Raw genomic sequence first — 16,838 nt, 5'->3', positions numbered from 1 at the left:
TCCATTTCCCTGGTTTTATTAAATGTTCCACTTATGTACATTTTAAAGATGAACCATTTACAGGTCTGCCCATGCTGCCTCCTGCTTTCCTTCGGTAATAGGGAAGGTTCACAAAACCTCTATGGAAACAGAAAGGTGCAGGTGCTTCCGAATTCTGTATGTCAAAATGCTTTCCGTTTATACCATAATACATACAATTAAAAAACCCTCAAACATGCAAATTGTAGAAAAATTTAAGCTGGCAGTGAAAAATAAAAACAAACGTCTTCTTTTTGTGCACGTCACAGTTTGTTTCATTAAATCAGATTTCTAATTCTAAGGAACGTAGTGTCTGATGCCACTGGTTGAAGCAGGTTTGTCAACTACTAGTAGTTAAAAGGTCAACGTTTAATGGTCCGTACAGTCTGAACTCCCATCTACTGTACAGGAAGATCAAGACAGACTTGACTTTCCTCTTCCACCGTGTACCCTCTGGCAGTAACTCTTTGGAGCGAGGTGGGTGCCAGGTGGTTTCCTGGGTGGAGGAGAGGAACCACCGCACCGTGTCAGAAAGTCAACGGGAAACCGAGAGGTCTGGGTCAGCACTGCCCTAACGCCCTGACTGCGGGTCTCCGTTCAACCCCAGTTCAACGTGTCGTGGCTCCCAAGCAGCGTTGCTGGCATTGAACAGGCAAAATGCTTTCGCTTGTGTTTTTACCCCACGTCCAAATTCACAAGCAAAATAATTAATCCTCTTTAGAAAACAAAAAACAAAAAACCCAAACCAAACCCAAATCTTAATGGCCAATTATAGAAGGTTCACACATTAAAGCAGTAACTCATCTAAATTTTCCGCAGAAACCTAAATCTCTGGGTCAAGTGTTAAAAAAAAAAAAAAATCTGTGTTAAGACAACCAAAAAGATTTATATACTGGTTCATTAGCTACATATTTTTCTCCTTTCTTTAGAAATGGTCACATTGACAATGTATAATTCAAAACATTTCTGCACAATAAAAACAGAAAACTATGATACAGTGAGGTAAAGAAAACGCAAAAATATTCACCCACAATATATTTTCAGAAAATACCAACACAGTGATTTTTCTTTTAAAAAAGCACAAAACTTATAAATGAACAGCATAAATGGCTATTTATCTGAGTGATCGCCTACGAATTTCCTAAACCCACAAATCCACAGGGAAGTGTAATGGTCTCATCCAACATTTATTTAAAAAATAACCCTTTCTGGATCACGGTTCGCAAATCAGTGCTCAGATTTCCATCAGATCCAAATCAGCATCTTCAAAGCCATAAAATGATTCAGTCTCACTTTCCCCTTCGAAGAGCTGATGGAGGATTTCTGGGTCTGCAGATTCCTCGGCCTGGGTCCGATCCTGGACCTCAGCCGCCGCCTCCTCCTGCTGCTCATCGTTCAGCTTCAGCTGCTCCTCCAGAGAGGCGATCAGCTCCTCCTGCATGTCAGCGTTGCGCGTGGGCGAGTTGGCCGTGCCATCCGGACCGGGCAGCACGCTGGCCACCAGGAAGGACTGCTGCACGAGTTCAGGAGAGTCACTGATGACCTCCAGGACCTCTGCCAGCCAGCACAAAACCAGCTGGAGAAGAATGTCCGAGTCGCACGTGGAGTCCGCCATTTCCTTGGCTTGCTCTTTCCACTTTTTATGCAAGAAATTTTTCACAGTCCTTTTTATACAAACATCTAGAGGTTGGATTTTGGAGCTGCAGCCAGCAGGGACAACAGCCGGCAGAGTGCTGGCCGCACTCAGCAAGGAAAGTACTTCTTCCGATAGGTGTGTTCGGTGGCAGTCCAGCACGAGCATGCCCTTGCTGTTCTGACACTCCGTGTGCTTCTGCCACACTCTGGACGACCACAACTCCATGACTTCGTCATCACTGTATCCATTCTCCTTTGCTTCCAACATGATAGATTCCGGCACGTTGGCGGGCTGCTGTACATGACCCCTGTAGAAGACCAGCGTTGGGAGAACGCTTCCGTCTGCGAGGATCGTGAGGACCACATCGCACCAGGGCTCCCCGGTTCCCACCGTCTGCAAAGCGTTCTCCTTCCTGTCATCGCTGCACAGCACCTCCACATCGAGGAAGAGAGAGATTTCATCGATGGCCGCGATCATGGAGAGAGGCAGGTCTTGAGTGTGGATTTGCCGCTGCACAAACTCGATGAAGCAACTGGCGTTGTCCTCTACGTCTTTGGGGAGAGGGTGAGCCACTGCCCTTCGAGTATGCGTGCTGAGGTTGTGCCGTAGCATAAACCTCACCGCCCACTCGTAGGAGATCTTGAAGCCACCTTCAAGGGATCGGCCAATCTTGGTGGCTTTCTGGAAGAGAGTCTCCTCGTTCACAGGCAGCTGCTGCTCTCTCTGCGTGAGGACCCATTCTGCTAGTTTCTCCTCAGCCTCTAAGCTGAGGTACTTGCCCTCTGACAGGGATGCCAAGTTCTCTTCTTGGAAAGCTTGAAACCTTCGTAGCCAGCGCTTGATCCGCCTCTGAGGGTTTCGGAAGTGCTCTGCAGCCTGTTCAGTGTTGCAGCACAAGGCAAACAGTACAACTCGCAGCTTTTTTACCGACAGCTGCTCCTTTTTGCTTGCAGGCTCAGGCTCCTTTGCTGGCTGCTCGTCTTCTTGAGCGTCAATATTTAAGCACTCTTCTTCCTGGCAGACCAGGGGTCTGTTGTAGGCTGCTGGTGCCAGTTCGGGCTCCAGGTCATCCTTCTCAGGTAACATAGACTTTGTTTTCACAGTAGCAGCTTTACTTGGGGAATAGGTAGGGCATGTATTCTTCATGCTTTTGTCCTGGGGCTGAATGTGCCTTGAAGGGAGAGAACACAGGACCTTCTTAAAACCGAGAAAATAAAGCTGTTGAGGGAAAACAAACAAACAAGTACCAACCCCAAACTGAAACAGATGATGGCAGATAAGAGTTTACAAACAGTTTACCTGGAATGTGATATCCAAGTAGGCCCTGTTAAAAAAAACAAAGCAAGAGAAACATTTGTAGCTTAGCAAACAAACACTAAGTCAGTGCAAACAAACAAGTTATCTTACAGAGAGGAGGATCAATATCCCTCCGTTGTCTGTTACTCCGAAGCATCCCAATATGCTGTAGGAACAGCTGATGCTCATCCAGCCCTTCAAACCCCAACCTCCTCCCGCACCCAAGGACCGCCACATCCGAACTAGCAAGTGAAGACCGCTCAAGGGGGCAGAGCTGTGCTCATCAGCAATCCTTAGAGACGAACAGCAAAACCCCCAGTCCATTTGAAATAACAAAAGGAATTTGGTTAGGAAAGCTCAGCTTTGGCCAGATCCCTGCAGGCAATGCCCGTAAGTTTTGCAAGTTGCTGTAATTCACAGCAAATGGTTGGAATGCCACTTTTAGGCTCTATTCAAATCCCAGCATCAGCAGCTGCTTAAGGCCTCCTGGTGTCATGGGGGTACAATGATGTCTCAGCGGAACAGAGGAACTCACTGAAGCCCTCAGCATTGTCTGTCCCTGGGAAGATCTCATGAGAACAGCGTTAGCAGTGACACAGCTGAGCTCCAGGCAGAGCCAGCCTCACTTAAAGCTTAGCTCTCCAATCTCCATAACAATGAAGACTCATTCAGGCAGTTACAGAAGGTCCCTAACGCTGCATTTCCTTAGAACTCGGGACTCGTAAGAGCTCAGCCCAATGCTAAACAAAGATGTATTTGACCTGGAGTCTATGAACCAATGTATTATGTCCTGCATTAATTTTTTTGCAACTTTTCTGCTCCTTTTCAAACTCTTACCTCGGAAAATAATGTTACTAAACTCATGTGATGGATTGAAGACCAGATGTTTGGCCATTGCATCACCCTCAGATGTCACAAAGAGACAAGAGGAACAGGACAGCTTTACACCACTGGAAGGGGGAAAAAAAGAAAAAAGAGAGAAGTGAGCTTAGTATCAGTATCAGATATGAAGATATGTACATCCCCTCACTAACAATTAGAAAAAAAAAATGTCACCCTCCAGTGCATACAGGCAGTGTCCCCGCCCCGAAACATTAACTCCCACTGGAAGGCAATGGGAGTCTCAACATATCGCCCTTAATTCAACAGATTTTCCTGTGTGGCAAAAAATAAACAGAGCTTCTTCAGAAGCAGATCATGAAAGAACAGAACTGAAAGATCAGAAAGTTAATGCACATTACATTCCCAGGTGATTAAAATAAGATGACAAGTTTTCCATTACCAGGCAGTATAGTTTTTAAACAAAGCCAAATATTTTGGACTCTTCCGAGGAACATGGTTGCTGTAAGACAAAAGAGTTTATTAAATGTCAGAATTATTCTGGGTAAAGAGCTATAAAACCATGCAAAATACAGCACAATTACAAAGACAGGCCCAATCCTGGGTTTAATAATATTTTGTCTGCCAGTCTTGTATTCAGGGAAGAGAAAACTCTGTGTCTAAATAAAAAAACCCTGTACAATAACAATTAAAAACGCCCAGATTTTGGAGTAACTGCCCTGTGGGTCTATCCATGGTCCTGTACAGACCACAGGCTTGTAGAAGTATGGCATAATTTTTTTCTTCCTTTTAAAATTTTTTAAATTATTAAATCTGAGCATTTTGCAAGAAATCCTAGGAGCACTGAAAAGTGTCAGTTTTCTGCAGCAGCATGCAGTACACATGTTGTTAGCTACAATACTGACAGTTTGGAATGAATCTCAGCTCTTGCGCTCAGTTTTCTCATCTCATTTGAAAGCCACCACCCGTGCCTGTGCCGATACACAATACACGTCCAGTATCTTACAAACCACTGCGGTGAACTGGAATTTCCCCATACCCCTTTCTTACAGGGCAGACAGACAGACATAGAGGTGCTACTGCATTCAGGCAGGAGGAATTTCTACTACAAGCGTCCAAAGAATCACACTTACTTGATCATGTGGTTGGCGTAAGCTCTGGAGCAGCAAGTGCTGTAGCGACATAGCGAACAGTGCACGTAGGTGGGAAAGTGGTTCGGGAAGTCGGGGATTTCGAAGCTGCACTCCAGACAAGTCTGCCTCCCCAAGACACTCCTGAAGGTAAGAGGGATATTTTCATTAGTGTCTGAACAGGCATCTTTGGAGTTATAACAATCATCAGGACAGAGAAGAATTTAATGACACGTAAACTTTCAGAAGTCTGCAGTCAAACTAGTCTCATTTTGCACCCTAGCTTCCTAGGATGCCTCGGTGCTGGGCTAAACATTTCCCACTTGCCGTACTCAGGAGTATACAATTTAAGAGTGGATAGTAAATAAAAAAAAAAAATTACAAAAAAAAAATTGAAGACAAGGCAGCAGGACACAGGATGGGCAGAAAGCCCTCATGCTGATGAAATTCCATTTTTCCTATACAAGTGCCTAGCTAATTCTGTATTTTGCAGTTTCACCTTAAGGGCTTCCATAACATGACTTAATCCTGGTTTTGTGGGAAGCTAGATCTCCTGGCATAAAGTTTCCTTGGCAACTGGTAAGACAGAGCTGTCCAGTGCCGAGGATCGTATTACCCATCACTGTGGCATTAAAAAGCTAACTACAATTCCTTTAAAAAAATATTTTTGAATTTGAAATTTAGCAAAACGTTCTGACATTTTTTTGACCGCTCTCTTCTGGACGTTCCTCTGGACAGGCGGGTACAGGAAGATGGGCTGGGGATCGGTAGAAGATGACAGCGGAGTGGTTTCCTGTCCAGTGCCCTGCGACATGTCATTTGAAGATATTGGCACTGTCCGCGGCTGTCCTCTAGATGCCCTGATTGTAACCTGCAGAAAACAGATACACCCATACCTCCTAAAACACAAGGGCAGAAGTGATCTATCCAAATTCAGACTCCTCTGTTTGGAGCAGTCTTTCAGACTCTTAGCAGAGAATGAAGAGGTGCTCCTAGGACACAATTCGTCCCACCCAGGGCAGCAGTAGCCTAAAAGAGGACACACGACTTGAGCCCCAGAAGCGCCTGTTTGTCCCTAACGATTACAGAGGGCGTCCAGACAGCTAGTTCAGGTACCTCCACTTGTAGATACCTTAGTTAGGAGAGTTTAACCTCTGGCGTGCCACTTTCGCCTCCTCTCTCTCTCACTTATTGTTTCATGAAGTATCTGATTAACTAAATGCACACAACACAGGCAGAATACAAAGTGTTTTTCTGTCCCAGTGAGTGTGGTTTAAGTCATGCAGACGAAGCAAACATCAGTTTTGCAGCACTTAATAAATACACACCAATACAGATGCTACGGGTGTTTCCTGAGGAAACAGAGGACAGAGGCCTGCTGTTAACTTGGATTTCTTACCTTGGTTCCGGGTTTCAATCCTTCTAATTGTTTGGGCTTTCGGAAGGTTTTGTGGTGCTGCAGCTTGTGTTCAATTTTATCCTTGGCAAATAGGAACTGGAGTCTACACTTGTTGCAGTGATAAACACTCTTCTTCTAAAGCAAATGCAAATGAAATGTATTTCATTTTAGAGAAACAGAAGTCACAACACAGCAGGGGTTTTTGTTTAAAAAAGAAAAAGCAAAAGAAACCCCAAAAACCACTTTTCCCCCTCTTTGAAACCAAAGGCAGCCCCATTTTTCTTTAGCATCTGAAAGTCCCACCCCACCAAGCCCCGTATCTTGGGTGTTTTGGTTCTAAATTTTTTGCTTGTTTTGGTTTTTTTAATTAAAATCATCAGGCTCTGCAGAGACACCAGGCCTGGAAGTGCCATGGAACAAGTCCTACCCAGCTTGTTTAAACCAAAGAAACACTAGTGGAGCAACACATGGGGCAACATTCCTGCAGAAGTTGCCTTGCCTCTGCCTCTTACAGGAGTCAGCGAAGGACTTCAGGGGCAAATAAATTCAGGCACTTGGTAAGAGCGCTGCATTTCTATATTCTGAAAGTACACTTCAGCTACACCCACATAAAATATGTTGTCAATACAGCCAATGTAGATGGAAACAGAACACCGAGCTACAAAAACTACATTCATTTGTGTGTATACAGTATTATTTACTTATTTATTACCTCGAGATATAAAAATTTAAAACCCAAATGAACATAGAGCCCACTGTTGGTTAATCACATGAAGCAAACACAGTCCAGCAAAACATGCTTTTTTTCTCTTAAGTAACAACAATCTGTGCTACTCCCAAAGAAGCAATGTCTCTTCTCTGCAGCACAATCCCTATGAAAGGTCTGGAATGACAGCATGCAAATTGCATTTGTTACGGAGTGAATACAACATCTACTAAAACCCCTCTTTCAACCAAGTTTTCTTTCTTTCTGTTTTTATTCCAAGCAAATACTCAACAAATCACATACTTTCTATCCACTCAATCTCTGTGGAGAGGGAACCACCTTAAACAAAAAGAGCCTACAGCCCTGAGATAGTACCTGATGCCTCATGAAGTGCTGTTGGAAAGCGTTGCCATTCTTAAAGACTTTGAGACAGTAAGGACAGAGCAGGTGCCGCGTGTCTTCGTGGATCATTCGGAAATGGCTGTCCACTTCAGAATAGAGTGATGAACGATACTGACAGACCTATAGGAGTGGACGGAAACAATTAACAGTGAAATAACATGGGAATCTATCTCACATCCACCACTGCAACATGGAGATCTTAACAGCAATACCCAGATCCCCAAAGATACTTATCAGTGGAGTTTAGGAACCAGGTCCTAAAGAACCTGCTAGCTTATTCCAACTGTAAGATACTAAATCAAGCAGTGTATATTCAGAGTAGCTTGGAGAAACAGATTTGAACTACTTGTATAAAAATAAAGTAGTGACAATTCAAGCTCCAGATCCAAGGGAAAAAAAAAAAAGAAAGAGAAAAAGAAAAAAGAAAAAAGGGAGAGACAGTCAATGCAAAGCAGTTGGAATATATTAAGGAGCAGTTTCTTCAGGGTCTATGTAAAAGGCAGAATTTGGAACATAATCTGTTTTAACATAACATATTTTAGAAGGTTCTTCTCTGTTTTTTCTTTTTGGAGGGACAGTGTTAGGACCTCTGGGTGGAGATGACATGTTCAGAATCGATGCAAGCACAAATCTCATGGTAACAGAGTGTCAAGAAAAGGTATCACACAAGCAACATAATCTCATCTGCTCCAGAGTGACAACTTCTCTTTATGGCACAGCCATTTGCCTGCAGGCCCTGGGAGGAAAAAAAAAATTAGGCTCTGAATGCCCCTGGGACTAAACAAACGTCTATCAAGCTGATCCAGCTTCAGAGTGCTGGGAACCGGTGGCAAACATTCAGCTACTCGTGCTGCCCTAACAGGCACTGGACTTCTCCAAGTCCACACCTGGAAAAAAACGCAATGGGCTCCACAGCACTGCTCCATGGCCCGAGTCTGGTTTGGACCCCTATGAGCCACACACTTTGCCGAAAAGTGCCAGATTTCCTCTTATTCTCTAGTAAGTATTCATGAAGTCCAGCCCCTAAACCACTTTGAATACCTGACAAACATAGGGCATCTCCCCAGGCTTGTGAGTGTCCTTCATGTGCTGTAGGAACATTGGCTCACTCTCAAATGCCCATTCACAGATCTTGCACTTTGCTGGAAAAGAAAGGAAACACGGGTAACAGCCGGGGGACAAAAAAACCCTGTTAAAACATACCAAAGAAACTTGTAACTGGTAGTGAAACAACTTGAAACAAAAAGAAAACCAACCAACCATACAAAAAAAAAAAACCACCCAACCCAAAAACTAGCTCTCAACTCTCTGAATTGGGTAGACAACAAAGTATATTCTGAGAGGTTTCCAAAAGGCAAAAGAAATTCTCTTAAACAAAATGGTGGGTACAAGTAGGAAGATGTCCTAACAAGGAATCTGCAAGTGATTTTAAATCAGATGTCGACCTACTAGTAAAAATTAAATTCTACCATGACATTATTATTGAACTTGATCTTTAAAATACTCTTGACAGCAAGTTTGCAGAAACATAATTTAGCTGGGTTTTTCTGCTGGCCTACAAGACCAAGGCACCAAAGGGCAAGGCAGAACAGACACTCCTTTCTCAACAGATTTGATGTTAATACAAGAGAGAAACCCCCTTAAACCTAAAGAAACGACAACAGCAACATCAACTTACTTGTTGACTCATAGGGACTGTGGACATTCTCTAGGTGACACTGTAGCTGAAACGGAGTGGAGAACTGTCTGTAGCAATGCTGACAGATGGTGTGGACATCTACCTCTCCATTCTGCTGATCCAGTTCAACATGGTGCTTCATGTGATTCATAAACCTTATGGAGGTGAAGAGAAAGTGTGTGAACAGAAATCCAAACGTTTTGCACCTGTAACCCTGAAAGCATTATGAATGCTACACCACAAGTTTTTTTTAACAGCGTTAAGATGTTTCCTTCTTGCTCTTCCCATCAAAAGCATCAAAATCTCCTTCTATCCAGCAACTTCCTGCTCCCTAAGCCTAGGGGAAGTGAGAGAACAGATTTTGCAGAACAGAGGCTGTACTACTTGCTTTTGAGCACTTCTGACCCTGACCAGGCATTCCACTGACGATGACAAAACACTTCAACTTATCACAATAGAACAGAGTGGCTGGCTCAGACGAATACACTATTTCATAAAAATATTTTCTTCCTCTGTTGAAAAAACACTGAAATAAACATAAGAAGAGCAGTTCTTCAAGAATAATGATTTCCCTATTATCTGGTAAGACTAGTGACGAGCAAATGAGACTTCTCTGCTGAAGAATATAAATGCAATTATTCTAACCACACAATCTTCTTGCAACTTTTGCCCTGACTGAACTGTGTGACGATGGGCAAATCTCCCCCTTTTGTCCTTCAGTTCTGGTCTTAAGCTACAACACGGGAAAGCTGTAGGGCCCGAGACTGATGTTTACAACTCATTTTTACTTCTGCAGATCAGCGGTATTCAGAACACTGCAGACTGTTTTTGTGGCACATGGCATTTGTCTTACCGTATGTTGTTCTTTAGCCTCTTGGTGCAGTGTGGACACCTGAAGGAAGTTGGAACCTTGGGGAAGTTCAGTAGCTGGCTCACTTTGCCACCATCTCTGCCATAGTAGAAATCATCTACTAACATAATGAGCTTGCTTTGGGATGAGTCAACTACGTTTTCACTTGGCTCTGGAGCTTTAGCAGGTGGGGACAGTGCAGGGATAGGAGTAGAAGAGGGTGGTGAAGCAACAGCTGTAGTTTTTTCTGGAGATGGAGGCTTTGCAGATTGAATATTTGGTTCAGATTCTAGAGATTTTCTTTTCTTGAGGAATTCAACCATTTCAGGGCAGCAGTACTAAAAGGAAAACAAAACAACAACAAAAAAAAAAACACAAAACCCCCCACACATTAAACTATATCTAGGAAGAACTATATATACTATTAAACAGACAAAGACTAACCAGTACTAAGAAAAGACTCTAAGAAAAGAGGAACTCTAGGAAACTCTTGAGGAAAGAGTAATGCAGAGTAAATATCCAGTTTTCTGTTTTAATTCTTTACTGATACGTAAGATTAGAAAATAAATGCATCTCCCGGCACCAATAGGACATAAAACTGAGGTCCTGCCTACTTCCAGCAAGGGATGCTGTGGAAGGTCTTCCAAAGGCCTCTCCTTTGCCTCTCACTTTCTCCTAGTCATATTCTTCCTTTTCACAGAAGTCCCTGATCTAGGGAGAAGAACTATTCTTTGCACTCCACAACCACAAGCAATGATCCATTAACTGCTCATCTTAGAGTGGTTACTTACACACATATGTCCTCTTAAAGCTTCAGTGACTCGAAACTGAGCATCGCATCTTGGGCAGACCTTCCTGCCACCATCTTGCAAATCAAATGTGGGAATAGGAGATGAACTGACTGTAACAGAAAAAACACAAAACAAAACAAGAAAAATAGAATCCTTACACTTCATCTTAAATCTAGGCAATCTTCTCGGCATACTGAAATACTTTAGTTTCAAGAGCTGTACTTTTAACTACTAACTAGACCAGAAGAGGCATGAAAAAGGCAAAAGTATGCAAACTTTTGACAATCTGTATGACAAAACATATCCCCCAGTAGCTAGAGTAAGAATAGGAGTGTCTCAAAAGTAGAATTAAAAAATTAAATTAATTTTTAATTTTTAAATTAATTAAATTAAATTAACTAATTAAAAAAAAAGGGAAAAGAGAGAAGCTCAACTCATATCCCATTTTTCTTTAATAATTTGTTTTGTTTATTTAATAATTTTTTTGCTTTGGTTTTCCATCAAACGCCTTGTCCTCACCTCCAGCTGTAGTAAGAAACTCAGAATACAGATGACATGAGATGTACCTTAAATCAACTTCTGGACTCCCAAACACCTTACAAAGGTGCTTTTTTGGAAGAAGAGAAGCAAAGATTTTATCCTTTTGTCTCCTTGTGCAGATATTTCAGGTGCATGTGTTCTCAAGATGGCAGTGTGCACACCAATAATGTTGAATGCAAAATAATGTATGCAAGCAAATATCCACAAACAAAATATAATCACTGGATAAAAATGTATGGATGAAGAAATTAATAGCAAAGCTTTTCAAGTGTTTATCCCTATTATGAAATCTCAGTAGTTACAGGTTAGCATTTTTTTTTTTTTTACTTCAGAAAATAAACTTCTGAATTCTCAGCAGAATCGATAGAGTTAAGATAGCTGCTATAGACCATACCTTTTAACGATGACGACGATGACGATGACTCTGAAACACTAGATCTCTGGGAACCGTGTACAGGGCTGCTGTTGGAAACCACCAGCGGGCCAGGGCTCTGTCCTAACGAAGGAATGGTGTTCAGGGTATTCACTAGCTTAGCAACCTCGTTGCTGTTCTCACCAGTCACTCCAGGTCTCTTTACAGTCACAAAGCTTGCGATACTCACTGCCAAGGGGACAGATAATACAGGAACACTAATAAGGAATCAGTAAGATCTGATGCACTGTGTGAATCCCGCCCCCATCTAGCATGCCTTGTCTCTTGCTCTTCTACCTTGAGTCTTCAAAGATGACTAAGCCATCAATTATCCTGTCCAGTAACACGAAGACTGGCAAGACTGGGAAAGTAAGTTTCCCTAACCTTCCAGATCACACTCCAAGATACGAGCCAAGTCCCACGATGAACTAAACAGGATACTGATGGTCACAAAAATTATTTGTATTTCTTTTCTAAATGCAGCTGTATATGATTATGGCCACTTAAAGCTAAAAATAACCTGACTACTTGCTGTGTGAAAAAGTATTTTTTTTCTTTTTAAATTGTTTGTCACTATTCTTGAGCAATCATTTCATTCGAATTCAGCCAGCATTCAAAAATTAAAAAAAAGGCAACATGGTTAGTTTCTGCTTGTGTTCATCATCTATTTAACTTCATTTTTCAAAAATACAAGTGATTAACAAACAGTATTTTTCACTTTTGGGGACTTCTAATGGTCTCAGGACATTCTACAAAACAAAACTTAACTAGTTCTCAATCCAAACTGGACATGATGGCAGGATTATCCTCATTTTCCATGTTGGTAAGAGAGATGAAGCGTGAGTCAGTGACAGAGGCAAAAATAGAACCCAGGAGTTCTGACTCAACTTCTGCCTTTTAGCTGTTACGCCGTATGTTTGAAGATCAAATTATAGACAGTGTTATACACTCGAGTCCCCTTGCTTTTCCATGGCAAGTCTTACCTAATTTGGGGTTAGTAGCTTGACTGGACTGCCCTGGCTGCTGCACAGTTAACTGTCCAAGTGTTGTTGGCTGCGTTGCAGTAGGAGTTGTGGAGGTGCTGGGAGTGGACTTACTTTGCTGTTGTGCCTGGGACTGTGGTACAGTGCTCCTGATGGTAAGCGTGGCCGGAATGACCGTAGTGAAAGTGTTGGTGGTGGGTCGGACCGGCATGGTTGTACCTGGTCTCACCTGGGCCATTTGAGAGAACACCTGAGGAACTCCAACTGTCGGTTTAACAAACTGGGTACCTGGGGCTTCAAAAACAAATGAACAAACAAGGTAGATCAAGTAATCGAATCCCATTCCTTGCACAGTAATAACTGAGTGCAACCTATTTTCCAACACTGCTGAGCTCCTAAAATTTCCAGCAATTTCAGTCGAAGTTTTAAGAGCTCAGCACCTTAATTTCACTTCCCAAGCAGACTAAAACTGAACATGGATGCAGACAGAGTGAAGATTGTATTTACAACTTTTTTTAGGTGGGATTTTCCACAAGGGCCAAGTAGCTTACAAGCCTAAATCCTGCTGACTTTCATGGGGCTCATAGTCCTAGTCACTAGGCCCAAAGGAAACTCATGGAAGGCTTCTTATGGCAGGACAAGGGTGATCCTACAGTTACAAATTAGTTTGCTATACGAGGCTTTGGAGATTCTTTCTGGGGAGAGTGGAAGGCGACTCATCACTAGCATGGTCGCTTTGTTACAAGGCAGGTGTCCGGTGCCACACGAGCTCTTATTCTTTCTGATGGTGCATGACAGGATCTGGTAGCAGAAATTAGCGTTAGAAAAATCATCCTCAGGGTGAGGCTTGGTTTCCAGGTAGCTTCCCAGCACCAGCATGGCATGGGGAGATTTTGAAAGGACGGAATCGGGGTGTTTGTGGGCTGGGACTTTGGAATTAAGTTAACTGAGGAGGCTTTTTGAAGAGGCTAGATTATCTGGAGCTCCGAGGCAGACATTCCTTCCAGCTGGAAGTCCCCTACTCTGCAAAGTGGTTCATGACTACAATCAAAGGGCCAACTCCCTGCTGCAAAATGACTAGCGGAATCACAGCCACAAATACGGACAAATCTCACCTATTGCAGAACTGAAACCCTCCCTCTTTAGAGCTACTAGATATGCAGGTGTGTCCTGGTTTCAGCTGGGATAGAGTTAATTTTCTTCCTAGTAGCTGGTATAGTGCTGTGTTTTGGATTTAGGATGAGAACAATGTTGATAACACACGGATGTTTTGTTGTTGCTGAGCAGTGCTCACGCTAAGTCAAGGACTTTTCACCTTCTCGTACTGCCCTGCCAGCAAGGAGGCTGGGGGTGCACAAGAAGCTGGGAGGGGACACAGCCAGGACAGCTGACCCAAACTGGCCAAAGGGCTATTCCACACCATATGACGTCATGCTGAACAAAAAACTGGGGGCAGTTGGCCGGGGGGTGCAGCCGCTGCTCAGGAACTGGCTGGGCATCAGTCAGCAGGTGGTAAGCAGTTGCATTGTGCATCACTTGGTTTGTATATTCTTTTATCGTTATTTTCCCTTCCTTTTCTGTCCTATTAAATTGTCTTTATCTCAACCCACGAGTTTTACCTTTTTTCCGATTCTCTCCCCCATCCCACTGCGGGGGGAGTGAGCAAACGGCTGTGTGGTGTTTAGCTGCCTGCTGGGTTAAACTACGACAAGGTGAAATACAGATTTCAAATATAATTATTCTTTTCTTTTAACCCTTGGTACTCTAGAAAAGAACAAGACAGTGGCTTTGGCTTGTTTCAGTCCTTACCTGGGACAAGAGTGATGGGTCTAACTGTTTGACCTTGCTGTACATTCAGAACAATTCCAACTTGGTTCATTGTGTTTTGTACAGGCCGCACATTCCTCACAGGAAATCCCTGCAGTCAAACAATACCATGACCATTAACATACTGAGCATATTTGAAGCACTTTCAATATGAGCTTTCTACCCTAAAAATCAAATAAACAAACAAATAATAAAAAAATTCAACACCCCACAGTACTACCCCCCATAGATCAATTGAACTATGAGGCCATACTGTTCTTGGCCAGCACCTTACCCAACAGTAGGGCCACCTTCCTTATACCCTACAACATGCTGATATACAGCCTCCACTCTCAATCTCTCCTTCCATAAGCACCTACAGAAATCTTCTCCCCCGTCTTAGCAAATGCCCAAAGAAGCCAGTGGACATTTAAAAAATTTACCTGCATGTTTCCCAGGAAAATAAACCAAAATTAGTTAAGTATTCAGCAAGGTCAAATTCACGCAGAGTGGACAGGCCCACCTACGCAGGGAGTCAGGCCCTACTGGTAAGGCTACAAGTGAGAGCCAGCGTGATGTCCCATCAGACCCGTGCTGGCTCCACAGGACCTGCTGAGGTGTGGAACGTGGCCAATTTTCTCAAGTGAGATTCAACTGCAAAATGACTAGGAACACAAGCTATTTCCAAACAAAGCTATTTCTAAATCTACATAAGTTAAAACAAAACAAAACCAAAACACACAAAACCAAAACCCCAACAGATTTCAGCTCAAGTGTAACATCCACTAAAGCGCACAAGAAAAACTGAAACAGGCATCTGATTATTTCTTAACAGAGAACAGTCTTCCACGGATGAGTGCACCAGATCTTCTGTCTCAGCCATCCTGGCCGGAAGGGCACTCACCTGGGTCGTTATGAAGATGGGCTGGCTGGTCACTGGAGAATTCGTGACATGATTGGCATTCTGCATGATCTGTACAGGCCGTAATACTGGCTGAGTTACCATTGTGCCCAGACCCGAGGTCGGGTTCTGGGTAAGGATTAGCGGCTGTCCACTTTGCTGAACAAGAGGATTGCCAGCTGAAAAAAAAACAGAAATATAGCAAAAGTCATGTTTGTCAGGTAAAAAGGGTGTTGCTTCTCACACGCACTCGGTTGGCAATTTTAGTCTTCAGAATTTGAATGAGTTTTCCAGAGCATGCTTTAACAGTAAACTTCTGAAACTATCCAACCCTTCCATATATTGTTTTAATATTCATATTTAGACTAGGATTTTCCAAGCTGCCTAGGAACTACGTGTTCAAATCCCTTAGCCTTGAGCAACCTCAGAGACTGATTATTCTGGCTCCTACGTGCCCTTTGAACACAGCCACAGCAGCTAAAGAAAATATTTTTTCTAGTCTCATTAACTCTTAAGTAAAAATTCACCTGCTGGGAAATACTGGGAAAACTTACGCTGAACTGCTGCAACCCCGGCATAGGATGTGTACCAGAGGTAGAGCTACACTGAAAGTTTCTGCACAGCATTGACAATCACAGGCCGTCAGGGACACTGGAGTCTGCCGAGGGCTTCAATTAACCAGGACCAGGAAGTCACAAGAATTCTGAAGTAACCTAAAGTTATCTTCAGCATCCTTGGATAGAGAAAGGACTATGGGACTGAACCTTCACAAAGGGGCAGACAAACTTCAACTTTAACAAAAAAAAAAAAAGGAAAAAAAAAAGATATTGAAAACATCTGGATCACACTGAAGTCATGATGTGCAGCCTGGGCCATACGAGTATCTTATAATGTCTCAGCGTGCTTATTCTCTTGATTCAAGAGTGAAACATCCCACTTGAAAAAAATTAAGTTAAGATGAGGAAGAGAGAGTAATTTTACCTGCTAAACTCAACATCCTTGATATTGCACAGTACATGAAATATTTCACACAAGTCCTTTGGTATGAGAGTACGTTCACATAATTGCGAACAACCAGGTTACTGCAGCTTAGCAAGATACCACATGTCAGCGGAGACCCGCTGCCTGTGCGGGTGCTCCTAGCCGGCTTCCTTTGGAGGAAAACCACTCAGCTTAAAACATCTTCATGGTGTTTTATACTAATGGATTTTGTTTAGTATTTGCTTGTTTGACAATAACATGCACTTTACACTAAGCAGCAGTAACTTGATTCCCTGCAGTTGTGCCGACGTACCTGTCAGGGAGCTCTAACGCTGGTGTTGCCAACCATCGCACCCACAGGGATTTCCCTGATGGATTTTCACTGCATAGGTCTACCATGGACTTGCTGCTTATAGGTACAGCTGCCTAATAACTCTGCCATGAGGTCCTGTCCTCAGGTGCATGTCCT

The 16,838-nt window shown here is 43.0% G+C and overlaps 1 protein-coding gene across 5 annotated transcripts in view; it reads right to left on the bottom strand.

Moving 5' to 3' along the window:
* The window catches only part of POGZ (pogo transposable element derived with ZNF domain), a 38,623-nt gene continuing 21,785 nt past the window's right edge, over window positions 1-16,838 (bottom strand). For 3 of the 5 annotated variants that reach the window (XM_072846628.1, XM_072846627.1, XM_072846632.1), the window contains 16 exons: window positions 15,392-15,567; window positions 14,491-14,599; window positions 12,682-12,975; window positions 11,681-11,887; window positions 10,747-10,856; window positions 9,959-10,293; window positions 9,106-9,260; window positions 8,469-8,569; window positions 7,401-7,547; window positions 6,320-6,454; window positions 5,619-5,791; window positions 4,924-5,064; window positions 4,233-4,292; window positions 3,788-3,900; window positions 2,954-2,978; window positions 1-2,825 (listed from right to left, as the gene is read on the bottom strand). In XM_072846628.1, the coding sequence (XP_072702729.1) occupies window positions 1,253-2,825; window positions 2,954-2,978; window positions 3,788-3,900; window positions 4,233-4,292; window positions 4,924-5,064; window positions 5,619-5,791; window positions 6,320-6,454; window positions 7,401-7,547; window positions 8,469-8,569; window positions 9,106-9,260; window positions 9,959-10,293; window positions 10,747-10,856; window positions 11,681-11,887; window positions 12,682-12,975; window positions 14,491-14,599; window positions 15,392-15,567 (3,854 nt within the window). In that variant the 3' untranslated portion in view covers window positions 1-1,252. The remainder of the gene's footprint in view (window positions 2,826-2,953; window positions 2,979-3,787; window positions 3,901-4,232; window positions 4,293-4,923; window positions 5,065-5,618; window positions 5,792-6,319; window positions 6,455-7,400; window positions 7,548-8,468; window positions 8,570-9,105; window positions 9,261-9,958; window positions 10,294-10,746; window positions 10,857-11,680; window positions 11,888-12,681; window positions 12,976-14,490; window positions 14,600-15,391; window positions 15,568-16,838) is intronic. The other 2 variants (XM_072846630.1, XM_072846631.1) reach the window with 2 other exon arrangements.

The sequence above is a fragment of the Ciconia boyciana genome, chromosome 26, assembly GCF_034638445.1.
Source record: "Ciconia boyciana chromosome 26, ASM3463844v1, whole genome shotgun sequence".
NCBI classification, from domain to species: Eukaryota; Metazoa; Chordata; class Aves; order Ciconiiformes; family Ciconiidae; genus Ciconia; species Ciconia boyciana.
Note: the sequence above shows the minus strand (reverse complement) of the source record. Positions and strands in the feature narration are given on the sequence as shown.